Consider the following 23,913-nt stretch of genomic DNA (forward strand, 5'->3'; position numbering starts at 1 on the left):
CAGAAGTTTACCCTTAAATTTTCACGTGTGAATGGCACAGGTTAGTCACTATAGAATTATTTGAAGTAGCATAGCAAAAAAGCAAAAGTAACTTAATGTCTTGGTTTTAGGGCCCTGGTTTAAACACTCCCCCTGCAAAAAATTACAGTATATCCAAAGAATAGAGTAATATGCAACCATCAAAACAACTGAGATGCATTAGTCATGCTATGCTTTCTATACTGATATGCGAGCATCATCAAGATATATTTCATAAAGCAAAACAGAATGTGCAGAATGTTTTCTATCTATACTTTTTAAGGGGAGTGGGAGTATATGTGTTGTGTGTGCGCTTGTCCATGTATAAAAAACTTCCTGAAAACTCAAACTACTAACGTTAGTTCAAGGAAAAGAAATAAATGACTAACAGAGGTAGAAATTTTCAAAGTACTCTCACCCACAAGTTTTCTCAACACGATGCCAAACTTTGTCATCTACAACTGTTAAAGAGCACAAAACTCATAAACCTACCCTCTTTTACAAAATTATTCAATAGCTATCATTTGTGACCAGTTATTATAAATTTACTTAGTCACACTATCTCAAGTGAGAATTTCCTCATCTTAATAAAAGATTTTGAGAGAAATTTTGTGTGATGCCTAACTGAAATGCAGATATGCTTACTAACCATAGCTCTCCTTTAATCAAGCGTCTGAAAACCCTGCCATTAAGGAAATTAGCCTGATATGACTCTTCGAGGACCCCTATGCTAGTCCACCCTTCCCTTATATACTTGTCACTTGATAATTAAGCTTTACAACAAATGCTAATGTAAAATCCAAGTACAGAGAGGCTTCCTTCCCATTATATTCAATGGAAACACATGTTAGATAAAAAGAGAATGAGATAAATATCTATGTACTAAAATAGAGCAATGAAAAAACACTGGGAAAAGTAAGATTTTCAACAGTAAATGAAGCACATCTCCACTGAGGCAAAACAGTTTTTAAAAATGGAGAAAGGGTATATTATATGCCTGCATATGCAGAAAAATTCTGAATACCCAATAAACTGTTAACAGTGGTTGTCTCCTAGGAAAGGGGACTTAAGTGAATAGGTTAAGAGAGAAATTTACTTTTTACTATTTAAAAAGGTCAACATTTAAAACAGTGGACTGTGTCTTAACTCTACAAAATATATATTAAAAAACTTTAACACATTTTAGTTTCATTTAAAAATATGAAAACTGTCAACTACTTGAGAATCTATAAAAATATTAACCATAATAGCCTTTTAGTGCTTATATATATATATTAGCAAACTTATTAACTTTCACTGTATATATATTCCTTATGAACTTACATGCTGCTGCAGAGCAAACAGTAGCACTTAACACTGTGAGATGAATATCAACAGTGTCTGTTCAGCCCTGGCTGGAATAGCTCAGTGGATTGAGTGCAGGCTGGGAACCAAAGTGTCCCAGGTTCGATTCCTAGCCAGGGTATATGCCTGGGTTGCAGGCCATAACCCCCAGCAACCGCACATTGACGTTTCTCTCTCTCTCTCTCTCTCTCTCTCTCTCTCTCTATCTCCCTTCCCTCTCTAAAAATAAATAAATAAATCTTTATAAAAAAAAACAGTGTCTGTTCAAGATCTGTATGATATGAAGTACAAGGAGAGGCCTCCTTTAATAGTCACTCTACAGTGAACCCTCCACTTTCCATCAAGTGAAAGATCAATCTTCAAAGCTAACAATTTTTATAAGCTGAACTCAATGCATTTTTTTGGCATAGTGCTTCTTTTCATTTTGGAATTAATGCAAACTCACTAAGGAAAACCCTAAAACTGAAAAGATGGATTGGGAAAAAGGTAACAGCCAGCATCTCATCACCTGAAAACAATGGTTAACATTTTGACATATTTCCTTCATGTCATATTCTACATACAAGACAAAGTTTTTCCAAAAGATGAATAAATACACTGCGTATTTTATATATAATATACTCTCACTGAAATATACATATATATATATATATATATGTTTTTCAATTAACATGTTAAAATCCTTGAGGTAAACACATTCTTCTATCGTAGTTTATATAACTATACCCCAAAACTTACTTAGGATTATCCATATTTGAGTTATCAAGTTTTATCCATATTTGAGACTATTTCCTTATTACTGATTCCAGAAATGGCACAGTAAAAAGACTAAACTCTTTAAACTGGTCTCCCAAATAAGTCTCAGCAATGTAGACTGCCACCAACAATGCGTCAATGCTCCTGTTTCACCAGCCTCACCAGTGTTTAAATCTTGTTATTTTTCACCAATCAAATTAACTATTTCATTTCAACTTTAATTCTATAGGTTCATTTATAGTTTCATATATACCAGGACGTATTTTCATGTGAATATAATGGTCTCAGTGAAATGTTATTTGCACCCAAACTTAAAAAGGCTTACCTGAAATGCTATGAGATAGCACAATGCAGCCAACTCAGAGAGAGCTCGCCACTGCACATCACTATACTGACCCATCTTCAAAGCAGAGAACCAGCATGCATATAGAAGTGTCCTTTTATTTCTAAGAAATAGCTGAGAGTTCATCATTTCACCCACACAAGATTTCACAGACTGAAGAACACTATCAAAACTGTAATATTAAAATATTAAACAGGTATCAAATTTGTTGCATTGTAAGTAATAACTCAAAATAAGTTTATTTCAAGCTTCATCTTCCATATTCAAACTCCTAAATGATTCGTATTCTTTTCTATTTTATAAATTATGAATCATCTAGTACTTATTTTTATTCCACATATGCCCTATACTTTAAGCTTAACCTCTAAAATGTCTTATTACAAAAGTTAGTTCATCTCTTCCATTCATAGAAAAGATACGAATCTTTTACTGATTATGGTATATGTTTCATAATATACCACAATAAAACTGAAACTAGTATATCTTCTAGTTTTTTTCTCAATAATATGGTTCCATTATTTAATGCAAAGTTAGAATTTCTCAAATCAGATATGCCTTATTCAAATTACAATAACTGATAAGATATTTCAGTTGTCAATACCATAATTGCTCTTTTTACCATACAGATAACTAAAGTTAAATAAATTGTATTTCCCACTATTATTGTAATCTATGTACTAATTAGTGTTTCTAAACCCTGATGGCCCTCAGAATCTTCATTTTGTAAGAAAAGCTAATGCGTTTAATAAAAATGTAAAATATGATTTTAAAGCAGATTTTAATAAGAAATTTGAGCAACAGATCTTTCTTACATTAAGTCAGTTCCACAGACCCCTAGAGGTTCTCAAGACCCCTTCAGAAGATCATGAAGTTAAAATTACTTTTGTAGTACTACATTTTTACCCTCATTTTCTCACATGAGCAAAAATTTCTGAGTATACAAGCCATAATAAAGAAAACTTCCTAAATGATCCCTAAAATAATCTAAAAATGCAAATTGTTTTTGGACACTACCCTTACAGTACCATCTTAGAACGCTAGGTACTTCAAGGAAACTACCTACCTCCCTACACCCTAGTGGAAAGAACTTCTTTCTACATGCCAGATGGGAAACAAGAATTACTTTTCAAAAAAATGAATAGTCTAAACCAGGGACTGGCAAACTTTTTCTATAAAAGGCCACAAACTAATTTGGCTTTACAGGCATACAATCTCTGTCACAACTGTTTAATTCCACCACTGTAATATCAGCAGCCATAGATAACACATAACACGAGGCATGGATGTATTCCAATGAAACTTTATTTACAAAATCAGGCAGTGACCCACATTTGACCCACAGGCCCTATTCAAACTCTAATCTAAACTACCTGTTTTATACAAATCCAAGTGATGTTTCTTTTCAATTGTGCTCAAAATCAAGATTTAGGAAAACAGAAAAGTCACACATTATATTTTTAGTTATCTTGTTTCTAAGTTAAAACCCTGTTTTATGAAATAACTAGTCACATCTGACAAGGGAAGTTTATTCTCTGATTTTCTCTCAAGATTACATCATTTTCAGAAATAAAATATGGAATGACAGAACATTCATTTTCAGGCTTGATTCTTTATAAAACATGTCAAAACTATTAATAATTTAATTGAGTCTGAATAATTATATAGTTCTCTAAAAATCAAAGTCATACAAAACCAATTATAATATCACCACACAAGATGGTTTCTTCCAAGTGATTCATTGTATTAGCTATTACCCATGGGTACAATATAAACTGATGCAGTTAAGATGTTTAGACCAATGAACTGAATTACTACAAAAAGAAAACCTGTAATTTACAATGAAGCACTCTCCTGAAGTCCACATACCTTTCCAATAATTCTCTGCTTTCCTGCATGTCTCTAGTGGAGAGGGTAAGATGCATAAGGTTAGCATAGGCCAGAAGTAAGTCTTTATTGGTTGATTGCCAGTTACTTTTATCAGATTCCAAACACTGTGAAGATTCCAGATATTCCTATTTTTCAGAAAGAACAATCGGTTAATAGACTTATCAACTGCTACAAAATATATCAGTTTATGCCTACAAACTCCTTTGCCCATTCCTGTATTTGTAAAACCATATTTTTATATCAGCCTATAAAAACACCAAGTATACATATGTCAATGTATCCCTCCAAGCTACAATTATAAATTGTAATCAATCTAATAAAAATTTAATTTCAGAGTTGCTGTACATAAATAAAAGAATTTAAGTATTGGGGGGCACTGCCTAAATATAAAGGGATATACAGTAATTATCTATAGAGAAGTATAGAGACCCAACAGTGTTTACCTACCTTGAGGGTCTGTACAACACACAAATTCCATTCTAAACTTGAACGCAAAGCTATGTTTCTCTTTGCCTCATGGCAGTGAGCCACAGCATCCTTCAATCTTTCATTTGAACGATACAGCTCTACTAGTCGAATGTTCACATAGACATCATCAGGTCTTGCATAAAGTTCTGACTGAATCAAGTCAAAAAGTTTATTCCATCCATCTTCACCTTTACAGTCTAAAAGTTGTTCCTATTTTTTAAAAAATCATTAATTTAGAAAAATGCCTGTGCAATTTTAAACATATTATGGTTCCTATGAGCACCAACCATTCCATCATAGTAAATTACCACCAGAAATACTATCCTACATGCTGCACTAGCCCATTCAGAGAATTGAAGCTAAACCTCAAAAAATTTGTGGAAACATCTAAGATTAGATAGTAGCAGTGGTAGCCCATACCATCTTAGAGACTGCAAGGACTGCTACCCCCACATCCTTGTATCTACCCAGTCACCACCAGAAGCCTAGACTTCCCATTAATACTTGCACCACAGGGTCCTTATCCTTAAACTGCTGTGGATCTCCCTAAATCTGACATAATCACTTACCCACTATACTCTTATATTGGAGTTCCCACTATCTTCTCAATGTCTTCACCCTCAAGTCTTACTTACTGAATGGAGTATAACTTGAGATAGCCCCCCATCACTTCTCTGCCATGGTAAATTTTTCTCTGCTAATCTACATACAAGTAGAGGAGTGGGCTTTGTGACCTACTCACCTCTAATGTCATTTTCAAATCATATCTCCCCACATCTATTTATAACCCTGCCCTCCAAAGGACATTCTATCCAGATACTTCATCCCTTCCTCCTCATTAGCAACTGGAATAGAACATTTCTCCATCATCAACTGTCACTGGTATCACCAACTGAAAAAAGTACAAACTACATAATTCCCTGGCTACTCAGTTCTTTAATTACTTCATCTCCATGGGCGTTGTTCTACAACTCCGGCCTCAGGCATCAATTTGACACTGACAAAGGTCTTCAAAATATGTGTTTGGTCATACCACTCACACCACCAAACCTCTCTTATACTCTTTCCACGTCGCTGAAGACTCACATACTCTCGATGCCACATGTGCTATTTATTTGCCATCTACCACATGAATGGCTCCATTCAATACACTGACATCACCAAGTTTTAATTTTCTTTTTTTAAGATTTTATTTATTTTTAGAGAGAAGGGAAGGGAAGGAGAAAGAGAGGAAGAGAAACATTGATGTGGGAAAGAAACATCAATCAGTTGCCTCTCACACACACTCCGACTGGGGACAAGGCCCATAACATAAGCGTGAGCCTTGAATGGAAATCAAACCAGCGACATTTCACTTTGCGGAGAGATGCCCAACCAACTGAGCCAAACAAGTCAGGGCCCAAGTGCTGGGGACCGCCCTGCCTGGTCTCACAAAGCTGTAACCCCCCATGACTTAGGCTAAGTGAAAGACCTCCGGACCAGGAGCCACTAAGGAGACAAAAACTTATTTCCCTGGCATGAACGCTGCCTGTTCTGTGCCAAAACCTCCTAGCTTGATCAGTTAGCCAATGACGGGTAAGATTTCCCACAGAGGGAAATGCCTAAGACAGGCACGATCACGTGGAGGCTTCTGGGAAGAAACTCACGGGGCTGTGGAAATGAAGGGGTAATGGACATCAACCCCTGCCCGAGTCTTTGCTCTTGGATGTGAGAAATCCAAGTCTCCTGGCTACCTTTGTCTTCTCAGGCCTGCAGGGGCGAAAACAGCCCAGACCAGAAACGGTGGACCCCCGGGGTAATCAGGCCTGGGACACAGAATATGCAAGATCCTGTGAGACCTGTTTGCTGGACGGAGGATGTTATTAACTTGGAATTTAAAAGCACAGGCAGGAAACCAAAACTAGCCCTTTGAGCCATATGTTAAAACCCCAAACCTTGCCTAGAATCTCAGCAGGAGTTCTGTCCCCACCTTTGTAAGTTGCCTACATCTTTTGATCTTTTCTGCCAGACTGTGAATCCACAGACTAAGTCTCTTTTCTCAATAAAAATCTGCTTGGGTATGGACACGGCACCCTCCAGGAGAGAGGGTGGCCATAGGTGCTCCCCATGTGAGGAGTGGCCCTTCTGTCCCTATTCCCCCACAGGACCTGGTTGCCTCTGTGTATGTTTTTAGCATGTTTAGATGAATATCCACAGCCGAGATGGATACTGCTGGACAATATATCCTCCACACCCAAGTTTTAGTTTTCCATAAAACACACACACACACACACACACACACACACATAATCCTTTTCTGTTAAGCTATAATCCCTAACACCCATAATTACTACTTGCTTACACATTCCCTCAATTAATTCCATCTATGATTCTTAAAAGAACCCTACCATCTGTTTTCTCTGTATCTATAAAATAACAGCTGTACAATTAAGGGCATTTGGAAATTTGGGAAATCACAGGCAAGCTAAAAGATTCATTTTCATACTCTCAAACTTCTAAACTGGTAATGCCTAGAACAAAAATACTACTTTACCTTTAAAAGACTTACTTTCTTCATTCTCTGAAAATGTCACTTCATACTCTTCCTCTTTCCTCAAATTTCCTACTTTCCTTCAACCCTCACCTTCAACTTATGATTATAATTCATCTTTCACTGAGAAAACTAAAACCGTCATATGTAAAGTCCACTCTGCCATATCACTTATACTTACCTTCTCCCTGCTCCCTTCACCTAGCAAAGACTGAGCTCTCCAATTAGAGCTCTGTTTTCATTGCCCTCTCTCCTTTACCATTGTTCTACTTTTTCTGGATCATTTCTATAAACTTAAACTTGACCCTTCTACACTTGCAAAAAGCCCTAGGCTCTGATTGTAGGTTTAAAAATAAGTAAAAGATCAACACCATCAAGAATGCTTTTCAAAAATTCTACTCGCATACTCAAGATCTCATATCAATAATATTATGATTCATTAAATAAATGACAAAAACTACGTCCCTTAAAAGCCTTAAATTTTAAAAAAACAGAACTACTTTGCTAAGCAGTTACACATAAAAAAGTTTGAGCTTTAAACATCTTTAGACAGTTATAAAAGAAAATCAGAATGCTTCAGAAGCACCCTCTCTAACTTTGTTACAATGCCAGAAAAATAACCCTCTACGATTATATTAGGTTGGCAAAAAATCCGTCTTTTCCCATAAAATAAAAGACACATTTTTCACTTTCACCAATAATGTTATTGATTTGGGTATTTTGAGTATGTTAGCTATCTCCCAGGTGGTAAAACATTGATTAATCTCAATGTCTCAATTTGATCGCTATCAACTTCAACTGGTCTACCTGACCATGGAGTATCATCCAGCAAGAAATGTCCAGCATGAAACTTTGCTAATCACTTTTGACACATTCAATCAGTCATAGCACCTTCTCCATACACTGCAGTTTTTTTTTTACATTTCAGTTGCATTTTTACCTTTGTTGAAATAATAAAGCATAATATGCCAAAAAAGTGTTGCTTCTTTTCTTCCATCTTCAGTATTAAAATGGCTACACAAAAATTCATCAATTTTGATAACTACTTTTTTAAATGCACACTGTTAAGAGAGCTATAACAATATGATTTAACAAAACTGTTTCAAATGAAGCTTAAGACAACTAACAGCTAACAGAGCTAACTTACAGAAAAAAAAAAAAAACAAATGAACTTTTTGGCCAACCATAGATGTGTTCCTTAATGTCACTGTCACCAAATGGACTGAATGGTCATGGCTGATAAGGATGTTATGTTTGAGGTATAACACACACATAATAAGGTAAATTTATACACTTAGGACTTTCTAGCCAAGATGGAGGCATAGACAGACACACTGTGCCTCCTTGCACAACCAAGATAGAGAAAACAACAATTTAGAAGCAGAATAATAACCAGAACTGACAGAAAATTGATTTGAATGGAAGATGGACAACCAAGAAGTTAAAAGACACATTCATCCAGACCAGCAGGAGGGGTAACATGTAAGGCAGCCAGGCACGGGTGGTGGCAGGGAGAGCAGAAGAGTGTTGGGACGGGGCACGTAAGGCATCTGGGGCACACAAGACTGCAGCAGGTGGACCCTGAGCGCACAAGCAGCAGCTGGCAAACCCCAGCCAAGGGGTGGCAACCAGCAGACCCAGCAAGGTGGTGACTGTGAAGCAAAGCACTGCCCACAATCCAGGATCACAGCGCAGGGAAATAGAGCCTTGGGATACTGATTGAAAACACTTGTGGGATTTGAGGTACAGGAAGAGACTCCCAGCCTCACAGGAGAGGTCCTTGGAAAGTCCCACGGGGTGCACAAGCCCACCCACATGGGAACTGGCACCAGAGGGGCCCAGTTTGCTCCAGCGAAGCAGCAGAAGGGACTGAGGTCCCACGGAGAGCGGAGCAAGCGCCATTGTTCCCTCTCGAACCCCGCCCCCACATACAACGTCAAAACCCAGCACCTGGGGTGTGTCGCCCTGGTGAACACCTAAGGCTCCAACCCTCATACATAACAGGCACAACCAGACTAAAGGGGGGGGGGGGGGATGGCTCAAACAAAATTGAAAGCTCCACAACCAGTTTTTTTAAGCGACCAACAGATAGCCACCCTATCAGATGCACAGTTCAAACCAATAGTGATCAGGACGCTCACAGAATTGGTTGATTTTGGTCACAAATTAAATGAAAAAATGAAGGCTACAATAAGTGAAATGAAGAAAACTGCACAGGGAACCAAGAGTGATGGAATGAAAGCTGGGTCTCACATCAATGGAGTGGACCAGAAGGAAGAAAAAAACATTCAATCAGAAAAGAATGAAGAAATAAGAATTCAAAAAAATGAGGAGAGGCTCAAGAATCTCCAGGACATCTTTAAACATTCCAACATCCAAACTATAGGGGTACCAGAAGGAGAAGAAGAAGAGCAACAAGTGCAAAAGTTATTTGAACAAATAATAAAGGAGAACTTCCCCAACCTGGCAAAGGAAACAGACTTCCAGGAAGTCCAGGAAGCTCAGAGAGTCCCAAAGAAGCTGGACCCAATAAGAAACACACCAAGACACATCATCATTACATTAGCCAAGGTGAAAATGAAGGAAAGAATCCTAGAAGCAGCAAGAGACAAGAAGACACTAACCTACAAAGGAGTTCCCATCAGACTGTCAACTGATTTCTCAAAAGAGACCTTACAGGCAAGAAGGGGCTGGAAAGAAGTATTCCAAGTCATGAAAGGCAAGGACCTACATTCAAGATTGCTCTGTCCAGCAAAGATTTCCTTTAGCATGGAAGGGCAGATAAAGTGCTTCTCAGATAAGGTCAAGTTAAAGGAGTTCATCATCACTAAGCCCTTATTATATGAAATGTTAAAGGGATTTATCTGAGAAAAAGAAGATAAAAAACATGTACAGTAAAATGACAGCAAACACAATTATTAACAACCACACCTTAAACAACAAAAGCAAACTAAGCAGACAAGTAGAACAGGAACAGAACCACAGAAATGGAGATCATATGGAGGGTTAGCAACAGGGGAGGGGGAGGAGGAAACAGGGGGAAAAGGTACAGAGAATAAGTAGCATAGACGGTAGGTAGAAAATAGACAGGGGGAGGGCAAGAATACTACGGGAAATGTAGAAGCTAAAGAATTTATAACACATGAACTAAAGGGGGGAAATTTGGGTGGGAGAGGGTGTGCAGGGTGGAGGGGAATGAAGGGGGGGAAATGGGACAACTGTAATAGCATAATCAATAAAATATATTAAAAAAAAAGAAATTTGCACCCTTAGATCTAACATTTTAGACGAATATTTAAACCCCAGCTGCTTCTCACCAAAAAGATTTAGTGTTACTAGTACTTATTTATACGGATTTTAAAAAATTATTATATTTTAAATCTGTGCAAAATTGTTAACAACAGATTTATAATAGCCCAAACAGGAAACAACCAAAATATCCCTCAAAAGTAAATAAACTGCAGAACACATCCCATACATACCACAAAATACTACTCAGCAATAAAAGAAACAAACTATTGGTACACACAACTTAGGTGGATCTCAAAGGGCATTATGCCGAGTAAGAAAAAGCCAACCTCAAGTGAGGCTGAAATTACAAAATTATAAATATGGAGAACAGCCCTGGCAGAGTAGCTTAGTTGGTTGGAGTGTTGCCCCATGCATCAAAAGGTTGTGGGTTCGATTCCCGGTCAGGCAGATACCTAAGTTGCAGGTTCGATCCCCAGTCAGGGTGCATGAAAGAGGCAACCAACTAATCAATGTTTCTCTGTCTTTCTAAAATCAATAAACACATTCTTGGGCAAGAATTTTTTTTAAAAGGATGGAGAACAAATTAGGATTGCCATTGATTAAGGATGATAGGAAGGAGGGAGTGCATGGGTATTACTATCCAAGGTGGTAGCATAAGTGAGATCTTTGTGGTGATGGAATAAGTTTGTATCTTGATTGCAGCAGTCCTGGTTCTGATATTGTACTATTGTTACACATGATGTAACCACTGGGGAAAGGTGGATGAAGTATACACAGGACCTCCCTGTACAATCATTGCAACTTCCTATGAAAAATCTGTAATTCTTTCAAAATAAAAAGGCTTTAAAATTCTATCAGAAACCTGTATAGCGGAGGCAGAAGTCTGTTAAAAACAATCAATATACATTTAAAATTCCATTTATTGTCCTGGCTGGTGTGGCTCGGTGGATTGAGCTCCAGCCTATGAAACAAAAAGGATTGCCAGTTTGATTCCCACTCAGGGGACGCATGCCTGGGTTGCACGCCAGGCTCCCAGTTGGGGGTACATGAGAGACAACCACACATTGATGTTTCTCTCCCTCCTTCTCCACCCATTCCTCTAAAAATAAATAAAAACCTTTAAAAAACTAAAAAATAAATAAATGAATAAATAAAAATTTCATTTACCTAGCACATTAGGAAAGACTGTGTCCAAAGAGTAACTTAGTACATCAGCATACTTTACTCAGTAAAGAGTAAAAATTAAAATGAGTTAATATATTAGCAACAACTTCTATCACTTTAAGTAATTACCTGTAACATTCTAGACAAACTTTTAACTTTTTTGTTTGAAAACCTCACTATCCCGTAACACAATCCTATTTTTAGATAATAGTTCTTTAAAACCTTCATAATAACCCTAAACTTTCATTCTACAGGTAATTTTCACCCAACGAAGTACAAATGTATCAAACAGCTCAATTTAAATCTTAGCTCCAGTACTGGCTGGTGTGGCTCAGTAGACTGTGTGCTGGCCTGAGAACCAAAAGGTCACTGGTTCCATTTCCAGTCAGGGCACACTGGAGAGACAACCACACACACTGATGTTTCTCTCCCTCTCTTTCTCCCTTCCCCCTCTCTAAAAATAAATAAAATCTCTGTAAATAAATAAATGAATAAATAAATCTACCTTATCTCCACCATCCTGCTACAAAGCTATAAAATTCCTAGAATATTAATCATTCCATAAGGGTAAATGAGATATCATTTATAAACCATAATAGGCTACAATAATAGCAAATGCTCAGAAAAGCTTTAAAGAAAAAACTTTGCTTTGCTGTTATTTATTTTTAAATTAATTTTAGAGAAAGCATCAATTTGTTTTTCACTTATTTATATATTCAGTGGTGATTCTTGTATATGCCATAAGAACCTGCAACCTTGGCACATCCAGATGACATTACCCAATTAACTTCCTGACCAGGGCTTCCCATTCTTTCGTCCTTTTTTATAGATATTCTTTCTCTCCCTTTCTTCCTTCCTCTTGTCCTCCCTCTCTTCCTTTCTCTCTTTCTTTACTCTCTCTCAAACCGATAAATTTTAAAAATTAAATTTTAAAAAGAGCTCTGGAGGGTGGCTTAGTTGGCTGGAGCGTCGTCCCATTATGCGAAGGTTGCAGGTTTGTTCTCAAGTCAGAGCACATATAGGAACAACCAATGAATGCATAAATAAGTGGAACAACAAAGTCAATGTTTTCTCTCTCTCTCAAATCAATACATAAAACAATTAGATATTATTGACATACGACATTGTATTAGGGCATAAACATAATAATTTGATACATGAATATACTGCAAAATGATTTCCACAATAAGGTTAGTTAACACTACTTCGGTTACAAATTAGTTGTTCCTGTGATGAGAACTTTTAAGATCTACTCTATTATCAACTTTCAAATATCAATACAGTATTGCAATTGTCTAATAACTAGAAGTTTGTATCTTTTGACCAACCTCACCCATTACCTACCAACTCCCCACCTACACTGGTTTAATAAGTTTGCTACTGAAAAGTCATTTAAACTCCAAATATTAGAAATGGTTGTGCCTTAAGTTTTCCCCAACTGCTTCTATTGTGTTTTGTTCAGTATTTTACCTTTAGTTTATAAATTGCAGGACTTCCTGGGAAAAGTTTAGCTGCTCTTTCAACCCAATATTTTGCTCGTCCATCAGTAATATCATTTTTACAAAGCAATTCTGCAATCTTCAACACAAGATCTTTTTGTGTTGGGTTTAATTCCACTGAACGCTGATATAAGAAAATGAATAAAAAATTAATAGGATGCCTGAAGTACACATACTTATATAATATAAACATGAAAAACTGGATCCCTATTTAACACACTATTTCAAAGTTGTTAAAATTAAAGTATCTTAAAATAATTTTAAAATTAATTGAATAAAAATTATGTTTTTATTAGGTAAATGCCAGGGAAAAAAAAGAAAAAGAAAACCACACACATAAGAATAGCATTATGACCATGTTAGACTTAAAATTTGTGTTATTCTTCTTTTAAAAGTGCTCATCTCTTAATCGTAAATTATTGTGTATTGTGGGCCAAATAATTTAAAGTAAGTTCCAAATGGTGTCACTCAATGGTACGGTGATACCAACACTTATTTTCATGATGTCCATAATATATATTTGAATTATTTATTACATAAATTACTCTGGGTATTGTGTTTTTGGTTGTGCAAAGCCTAAATTTTAATCTTATAGTTTACCTTATAACATTCAACTGCTTTGTCTATGTTTTCCTCCACTTCATAAAGAAGACCAAGAAACTTGTGAGCTTTGGGATCCCTTTCTTGCACATTAATATATGTAGATATGTATCTGTTTAAAAATAATAAAAATAAGTAATCTTTAAATAATCACATTAAGAATTAATATTTAAATAACTGAAGTATATCTTAAACCAAAGCAACCACTCAACTCATTAATGAAGGTGAACCCCCCAAAAACTGGAATTTATTTATAAAAAGTTGTGCATTTACTCTTACATGTTTAAACTTCAGTCACCTTCAAAGTACTCTGCAGTTGATGCAATGCACTTATTGAGATGTTTTTTTTCCACTGTTCAAAACAGTTTTTGAACTCCTCAATTTTTATGCCTTTTAGTGTTTCTGCTGTTTTTTGTTTCACCTCTTCCACATGGCAAAACATTTCCATTTGAGGACTTTTTTCAACCAGGGAAACAAAGCAAGGTGAATGAGGGTGGGGCATGGGGGTCATGCCATTTTTGGTCAAAACAGCTGAACCCTTAGTGCGATGTGGGCAGGTGCACTGGTAAATCACCCATCATGAAATGGGCAAACACACTAGTGTTCAAAAAAAGTTCACTGAAATCTAACACAGTCTCTCACAACACCACAAGCTAGTACGCTGATACAGATGGGTTCCTAGAACATTCACCTAGTGGGGTGAAGCCTGTACTACAAGGGTCCTGCCCTACAGAAGATAATTCTGGTTTTGGGGGGAGTCCCCCCAACAAAATTACTGTCTACCACTATTTAAACAAAAAATATGAAGATAACTGAAAGTACCCATAGAAACAAATGGGTAATACACACAAACACACATACAAAGTTGACAGCAAACTATTACCACTAAATGCAACATTTACTAAATATAAACATCTTTTCCAGTGCTACCCACATATAAGAAATAAAAACATAAATTACTTTTTCTTCCTGATTACATTTTGGTAAAGCACTAAAGAGTTTGCAAAGAAATTAAAAAGTAATGGCAGTAAATATTTTTAGGCCATCATAATACAAAGTACTAAAGATCAAAAATTTCCCAAACAACTAAGAGAATGTATTTACCTTTTAAACAACAACAAAAAAAAAAACAGTATCTAACAGCTAAAATAAACACAACACCAAATGCAGGTAATTTTCTTTTGTTAAATCAAGTAGCAACTAAAAATAAGTAAGCACCTCAGTGAGTGATCTGTAAGAGAAATTAGACCACAGACCAACACTGAAGGAAGAAGTGTCACTTTAATAAGGAAGCACAGTTAACAGCCACAAGGTTCATATTAAATAAAGGTGTCCTCATTTTCTTTATCAGCATTTCCATCTTCTTATCAATGCCTTTAATAGCCTGCCTCTGTCCTCATTTACTGCTTTAAGTCACTCCAAATCGGGAAATTAGATCACCAACCCTCTAGGCCCAAGAGTGAGTCGATAAAGTCTCACTGTCACCCAATCAGTCAATTAATCATTTATACTAGCTATTCTCTTGCCCAGAAGTCAGTTTAATTTTGTATTCATTACTATTTTCCAGCTGATGAATGTGTAATACCAGGTATCTTATCAGGAAGAAATTAAGATATAAGTGCGACTGTCTTTTATTCTAGCACAGGACAATCTTTAGAAAAAAGTGTTTTAAGCCAAACAGTTTCTTGCCTTAGTCAGGCATGCAGAAAATCCTCATTCTAGGCTTAACCTCCACGGAACCTAGGCTAGAACTTAACATCAGTCTTAGTGATGAATTCTTATTTCCAAGACATACTTAGAGATAACTGCAAAAAAAACAAATTTGTTTACCCATTTCAGTGAAGAACATGAGATAAGATAAAGGCATTGATTTTAGAAAACTAAAACACGTTTACATTCGATACTTACTTTTTAGCAAGATCATATTCTTTAGCTTCATAGTACAGCTTCGCAAAATAGAATCCTTTCATTGACTTCTAAAAAACATTAAAAATAATTTATTTCTCAAATTTTGAATTTTGAAAAAGTTTCACAAGAACTAAATATCTGTCCTAATGAGGTTAATATTAATATATTTTATCTTTGTTCCTCTTTTAAGTGAACAAAGAAAATCAAAGAAATTACCTGTAAAAATGTATGCATGTTCTAAAGGCATGATTCTGTGGTTTTATAATTTTCATCATAAAACAAAACAAATTTAGGTATAGCGATATCAGGTGACCTCAGAAATTAAAAATTTATGTCCACAAAAAAGCTTAAAAACCATGTGGTGCCATTCACTTTACACAGAGGTAAACAAGATACTTTTCGGGAAGGGGGCTGGATACCAGAAACCTCTTTTCTGCCACCTGAAAGCCTTTAATAAGCAGGATCTTCAGACCTACTATGGCACTGATCCAGGCACTATTCTCTTTACAGATCAGTAGTTTATACTCAAGGAATTAAAAAGGCAGAAATAAAAATTGAATTCTAGTAATAAGCCAAGTCCACATCCTGGCTCTTTTATTTCCATAAGCTCCAAAGTCCAGAATGCTGGAACACAATGAGATGTTATATACATGTATCGCAGCCACCAACCAGCAGTGACCACGGAATGCTGGAGATGGCTGGTCAAAACACAAGAAAAACATACACACAGACAACCGAGTCCTGTGGAGAAACAGGGACAAAACGGCCACTCACTCTAGTGGAGAGCGCCCCGTTCTCCTGCCCGAGCAGGCTTTTATTGGGTTTGTTTACACAGGAATTCAGGTAAAGCTCATAAATCATTGCCAGGAAGTAAGGATCAAACAACAGATAACAAAGAAGTCTGAAGGCCTATTTTGAGTCAGGGTCAGACAGCTAAAGAGCTGTAAAACTTTGAGGAACAAACTTACTTCTTGCTTGGACCCTTATCATTTCATTGAGAGCTTCTAAACAAAGCAAGTTTCACAGGATTTTACATATTCTTTCTTAGGCCTGATTGCCCGGGGAACCCACCCTTTCCAACACAGGGCTGTACCACCCTCTGTCATTGTTTCAGGCTTAGGTGGAGCAAGGGAAGTAAAGCAGCCAAGAGATTAGGAGATTTTCTCACAGACAATGAGGACTCAGGCTATGTCAAAACTGAGAGGCGGGGATCCATCACACCCTTTTGCTGTAGCCCCCAAAGTCCTTCCTTGGGAGTTTCCTACGTGATCATGCCTGTCTTAGGTCGTTCCCCTTTGGGAAATCTTACCCATCACTGGCTAACCAACCAAGCCCTAGGGGGCAGGCAGGGTGAAGTAAAAGGAGCTGAAGTGGCACTCCTGCCAGGGAGATAAGCTTTTGTCTCCTTGGTGGCTTATGGTCCAAGGTCATTCCCTCAGCCTTAGCCTTGACGGGGGTTACAGGTTCTGATACCAGGCAGGGCGGTTCCCAACATACATGTGATAAAACTACAAGCCATCAAACATCTTATTTTTGAAAACTATACAAAGACACAGAAAAGAAATCATATACTAAGTGAGTCCTGACTGGTGTGACTCAGTGGGATGGGCATCATACTACAAACCAAAGGTCACCGACTCGATCTTGATCAGGACATGTGCCTGGGTTGCACACCGTCCCTGGCTGGGAGTGTGTGAGAGGCAACTGATTGATGTTTCTCTCTCACACAGATGTTTCCCTCCCTCCCTTCCCCTCTCTCTAAAAATAAGTAAATAAAGGTTTTTAAAAATGAACCAATAAATGCATAAATAAGAGAAATAACAAATCAATGTTCCTTTCTCCATTCGCCTCTTTCTCTCTAAAATCAATTTAAAATAAAATGAGAGAAAGAGAGAGGCAGGGCTGTCTGTCAGGATAGGTCTCATTAAGGGAATATTTGATCAGAAACCTGAAGAAAATGGTTATCTAGGGTAGATGAGGCAGCAAATAGACTACAATAATTTAATTAATCCCCACTGTTTACTGTGTTTCAAACTTTCCTTCTTATAAAGCCTGCACAAAATCACGTCCATCTTCTTGAAATACTCTGTTCATGACTTCAAAGATACCCTTTCTTTAGTTTGAATTCTTCCTTTAGTGGCCATTCCTTCTCTAACTCCTTTGCAGGCTCTTCTCACACTGATTTCCCTGGGAATTGGTCCTAGTCTCGGGAATTGGTCCTAAATCTTCTCTCTCAGGATATGTCATCTGGAACATGCACTGAATCTTACCTTTGACTACTGACTGCATGTTGGCTCTCATCTCTCCTGTTCACTAAACATATGTGCAAAATAGCAACATGAGCTGTCAGTCCTATCTTCTGTTATCTCAATCCATCCATTTCTCTACATCTGTATTGACACTAGCAAAATCCAAGCCTGCTATGATCTCTCCCTGAGACTACTAAAAAGGCTAATTCCTTTCTGTTTTCCTCTGCATACTTTGCCTCCCATCTAATTCATTTGCCAAAGGAGTATAATTTTAAAACATAAGACAAACCACACTGTGCCTTTGCTTAAATTTTTAAATGCTTCCATGGCTTTTATTACACTTTAAAATGTGTTTCTCCAGATGAAATGGCTTGGAGGAGTCTGACTTTACACAAAAGCAAACAGTGAGTACTGATGTGATATGATGTGATTTTTGCCCAGTGCATTCAACATCAACTTGAAGAAATTAGGTGAAAACACATAAATAACAAACTACGATTCTCTTAAGGTAGACAAATGCCTCATCATCTAATTCAGACATGAATAACTATAAACAAGATTCTTACTGTTCCAGTAAAACCACACAACTAAGGAGGCACTTACTTTGACAGAATCAGCTGACACTGATGACCTCATAGAGCATGACCCTAGTTTGGCAAAGTGAAGTGGGAGGTCCCCAATGCTACTCCCTCCCTCTTACCTCCTCTCTACACCTTGGGGAGGCAGGGTTGGGTCTAGTACACATGCCACAAGCGTAACGCAGGTACTGTAAGTCAAGCTAGGTAAAGAAAGAAACTGCAGGGAAGCAGACAGGAAAAAATTCACTTTATCTAGATTTTTCAGTGGGAATACAGACCCTGAAAGTGGGGTCTCAATCCTTTAAGCCTTTTAAGTTCTAAGTAGAAGGTATCAGAAAAGATACCATGAAAAAGAATGTATCTATCACTGGATCATTCACACACTAATGGAGCTGGGTTTAGACCTCGAGAGAGGTTGGTTTTACTCTAATGATAATAGGTCATTTCTCTCACTGTCCTGCTCAGGACAGGAAGAACTGAAGTTCAAAGAGCTGGTGCATGAGCTTGACTAAGAATAAACTAAGTCAAAGGAACATCAGTAAAGTTCTGACTAAACGCTTCTAAGAATCCTCTTAACAAGTCAACACAGCAGCATAGTGGCATTTCAGATGGTTTGGGATAGCAAATCCCCCACTACCTTCCCTGACTGAGGTATGCCTTCATTATTTACCATGAAGTCATATTTATTTCCTTCATTGTACTTATACAAGTCATAATTATTTACATTGCTTTCATAAATGTTTGTCTATCCCTCAAAGCTGCAGGCTCTACGCAGGTAGAGGGCCCTGTGGTTTGAACACTATCATGGAATCAAGAATATTATCTGATAGTCATACATATTCAGTATTTACTGATACACATCAATTTTGTACCCACTGATTATGTCCTTATGATAAATTTCTAAAATTTAAATACTCAGTTCAGAAATATAAAAATTTGAAGTTTTTGCTATATTACCAATTCTCCATAAAGTTTGTATCAACTTACTTCCCTACTCAGTATTTGAATGTCTAAGTCAGAGTATATATTCTTCAAAATTGATTTTTTCCATTTCTTTAATCATTGCTAACTTGATAGGCAGAGAGAGGTATCACTCAGTCAACCTAGTATTTCTCTAACAAGACTATTTTAATAGTCACAATGAAATGAAATACTTATAGTATAAGTTCTCTGTTAATGTACTTTAGACACTCCCAATTTTAAGAGGGAAAAGATTGTCTACCTTATTTTTAATGGTTCTTAACCACACAGACATATATTTGAGGGTTTTTTTAGTTTTCCTTGGTTGACATTTGTCTCAGTGTTATATGTGTCTGTGAATAAGACTGATTTTTACACAAAAATAATCTTTACTGCTTACTTTTTCAGATTACATAAAAAAGGTCTTTCTCATTTGAAAGACATGAAACATTTATATTTTCTCTCAGTTTTGTCAAAATTACTGTTAAGTCTGAAACTTATTTTGGTAAATAATGTAGGCTAGAGCCCTATCTTTTAAATACATTATTAAACAAGTGTCAATCCTTCAAGCAGCATCTATTACATAATCCATCTATTCTCCATTTATGTAGAATGCTACTGAGGATGCCACCTAATTTTTAGGTTATGGCATCTTAACTTAATAAAACCCCTTTCCCCTACCATACTTTCTAATCCTCACCAAAGAATATGCAAATAATGCCCTGACTGGTGTGTCTCAATGGGTTTGGCGTGGTCCCACAAAAGGGATGGTCCTGGTACAATTCCTGGTCTGGGCACATGCCTGAGTTACAGAGGGGGGTCCCCAGCTGGAATGTTGCAAGGGGCAGCCTATCAATGTTACTCTCCCCTTTCGTTCTCCCTCCCTTCCCCCCTCCCTAAAAATAAATAAATAAAATCTTTAAAAATAAAAAAGAACATAGAGGGTTATTTTTTTAATCATAAAATACAGGCTGATGGTTAAAAAAGTTTAACTTAAAAATACGGAAAGGCATAAAGTAAACAAGGAAGTTGAAATTGTTTTTCTGCCTGTATATCACACTATTTCCTGTATGAGGGAGCCAATACTGCTAAATAATTTTAAAGGGGCCTAACTGACAAAGTGAGAGAAGAAACAGAGCTATAACAGGATATGGATGCGGACAGTTACTCAGAATGAACAAGAACACGGACATGTTTTCAGGCTAAGGAAAAACAGCCAGCTGAGAAAATAAAACCAGCAGAGGGAAAAGTTGAAGATAAAGGCAAGAAAAGGGGGAAATAAGGGCTCTCAAGTCTAAAAGGAATGAGGACTAAAACAAGTGCCATGAGCTACCTTAAAGAAAAAAATACATGATGATTGGGCCTGGTGTTGCACTGCCCAAAGCCGCAGTTTTACCAATAATGAGGCAAGACAACCATCACCCCACCCCGCAAGGAAAAGCCAGAGAAGTACTATCTCTATTAGTTTTTATAACCCACAAGTTAATAGGAAGACACTAGGTAAAAAGAATGACTGTTTAAATCACTTGCATCTACTTACGGAGTTTTGAGTTTCGAACTTGATTAAGTTGTTTATATTGTCAAATCACAATTTAGTTTCAAAAATATTTAAAAATTTATTTTGAAATATTTAAAACATTTAAAAATGACCTTTAGAAATGACCTGACATCTGGTTTCCAGTCCAGCATGGAAAGAGCTCAGAAATAGCCACTCCATCCTTACAAGTAAAACACTAAATCAACTGAAAAAAAAAAAAAAAATCAAGTCTTCTTAGATCCATAAAAGTTAGGACATTAACTTGCCCCTAAATTGGAGAGACAATGGGTAATTATAAAGAATCAAATCTTATTACAGCAGAAACCTCCACAAGAACCCATACCAGAGTAAAAAAACTTAAACTGTAACTGACAATTGCTGAGAGGTTCAGGTGGACAAGACTGAGATATAAACTCTACCATATTACCAAAGATCTATTTACAACGGTTCTTTCTACCCAGCAATAATGCCTGATTATTAAGAAAAAATAACAAGGCACAGAAAAAGCAAAAAACTACAGTTTGAAGAGACAAAGCAAGCACTAGAACCAGACTATATGGCAGGGATGTTGGAAGTATGAGACAAGAAATTTAAAACAACTTTGTGAAGACTGTAATAGATAAATAGAACAGATGATCAATGTAAGAAGAAACATGGAAGTTCTACAAAAGAACCAAAAAGAAATGCTAGAGATTGTAAACATTTTTAATAAAAATGAAGCATGCTTTTAATGGACTTATTGGCAGACTGGACACAGGTTAGGAAACAATCTCTAAGCTTGAAGCTATCTCAATAGAAATCTACAGAAATGAAAAGCAAAGCAAAAAAAAGACAGAATAAAAAAAACCCAACAGAATATCCAAAAACCGTGGGACAATTACAAAATAAGTAACTCAGTGTTAGGGGACTACTAGAAAGAAAAAAAGGAAAAGGAGAAATATTTGATACAATTACAAACCATTTGCCCCAAATAAATGTCACAAATTTAGGAGGCTCAGATCTAGGAAATTAAGAGGACACCAAGCAGAGTAAAAATGCCAATAAATAAATAAATAAAGCAAGCAAGCACATAGGCATAACATATCCACACTTCTGCTAATAAGACAGAAAAAACCAAGACAGAAACCAGAGGAGAAGATAAGTCACCCGCATGAAGGCAAAGATAAGAATTAGGACTTCCGGCAAGATAGAGGCATAGGTGGACGCACCATATCTCCACACACAACCAAGATTAGAACAATTTAAAGGCAGAATAACACCCAGAACTGACAGATAATTTATCTGAATGGAAGTCAAACAGCCAAGAAGTTGAAGTAGACCCATTTATCCTGACCAGTAGGAGGGGCGGAGACAAGCAACCGGGCGCAGATCGCCGCGTGCAGAGAACAAGGAGAACTGGGCGCATAAGACAACTGGGAGCGCATAAGGCATCTGGGGCGCACAAGATCGCAGCGGGTGGACCCTGAGTAGGCAAGCGGCAGCTGGCAAACCCAGTGAGGCGGCGATTGTGGACCAGGGCAGAGCGCACAACCTAGGATCCCAGAGAAGGGACTGAGGTCCCATGGGAAATGAAGCTACCAACATTGTTCCCTCCCGCCCCCGCCCCCACATACGTCACAATCTAGCAACTGGGGTGCCCGGCCCCAGTGAACACCTAAGGCTCCGCCCCTCACCGTAACAGGAGCAACCAGGCAAAAAAAAAAAAAAGAGAGAGAGAGAGAGAAAGAGAGACATGTCTCAAACAGAAGAACAGATCAATGCCCCAGGACTCATCCTTTTGATCGACAAAGAGATAGCCAATCTATCAGATGCAGAGTTCAAAATGCTGGTGATCAGGAAGCTCACAGAATTGATTGATTTTAGGCACAAATTACATGAACAAATGCAGGTTACCATAAGAGAAATGAAGGAAGGTGCACAGAGAATCAATAGTGATGGGAAGAAAACTGGAACTCAAAACAATAGAGTGGACCAGAAGGAAGAAAAAAACAACCAAACAGGAAAGAATGGAGAAATAAGAATTCAAAAAAAAAAACGAGGAGAAGCTTAGGAACCTCCAGGACATCTTTAAACGTTCCAACATCCGAATTATAGGGGTACCAGAAGGGGAAGAGGTAGAGCAACAGATTGAAAATGTATTTGAACAAATTATAAAGGAGAACTTCCCCAATCTGGCAAAAGGAAATGGACTTCCAGGAAGTCTAGGAAGCTCAGAGAGTCCCAAAGAAGTTGGACCTAAGAAGAAACACACCAAGGCACATCATAATTACATTAGCCAAGGTAAAAATGAAGGAGAGAATCCTAGAAGCAGCAAGAGATAAGGGGACAGTCACCTACAAAGGAGTTCCCATCAGATTGTCAGCTGATTTCTCAAAAGAGACCTTACAGGCAAGAAGGGGCTGAACAGAAGTATTCCAAGTCATGAAAGACAAGGACCTATATCCCAGATTACTCTATCCAGCAAAGCTTTCATTTATGAATGGAAGGGCAGATAAAGTGCTTCTCAGATAAGTTCAAGTTAAAGGAGTTCATCATCACCAAGCCCTTATTTTATGAAATGTTAAAGGGACTTATCTAAGAAAAGAAGATAAAGAAAAAATATGTATAGTAAAAGGACAGCAAACTCACAATTATGAACAACCAACACCTAAAGCAAAACCAAAACAAACTAAGCAAACAACTAGAACAGGAACAGAACCACAGAAATGGAGATCACATGGAGGGTTAGCAACAGGGGAGTGGGAAGAAGAGAGAGGGGAAAAAGGTACAGAGAATAAGTAGCATAGTTTGTAGGTTGAAAATACATTAGGGGGAGGGTAA

General features: G+C 37.2%; 1 protein-coding gene across 1 annotated transcript in view; it reads right to left on the reverse strand.

The window, feature by feature from the left end:
- RANBP2 (RAN binding protein 2) overlaps window positions 1-23,913 on the reverse strand; it is an 88,885-nt gene that overhangs the window by 49,637 nt on the left and 15,335 nt on the right. Inside the window, 9 exon segments of the mRNA XM_036026627.1 lie at window positions 2,444-2,526; window positions 2,529-2,573; window positions 2,576-2,591; window positions 2,594-2,633; window positions 4,328-4,473; window positions 4,796-5,026; window positions 13,233-13,385; window positions 13,862-13,973; window positions 15,770-15,837. Coding sequence (XP_035882520.1) covers window positions 2,444-2,526; window positions 2,529-2,573; window positions 2,576-2,591; window positions 2,594-2,633; window positions 4,328-4,473; window positions 4,796-5,026; window positions 13,233-13,385; window positions 13,862-13,973; window positions 15,770-15,837 — 894 coding nt within the window.

This window comes from Phyllostomus discolor, chromosome 5, assembly GCF_004126475.2.
Source record: "Phyllostomus discolor isolate MPI-MPIP mPhyDis1 chromosome 5, mPhyDis1.pri.v3, whole genome shotgun sequence".
Taxonomy (NCBI): Eukaryota; Metazoa; Chordata; class Mammalia; order Chiroptera; family Phyllostomidae; genus Phyllostomus; species Phyllostomus discolor.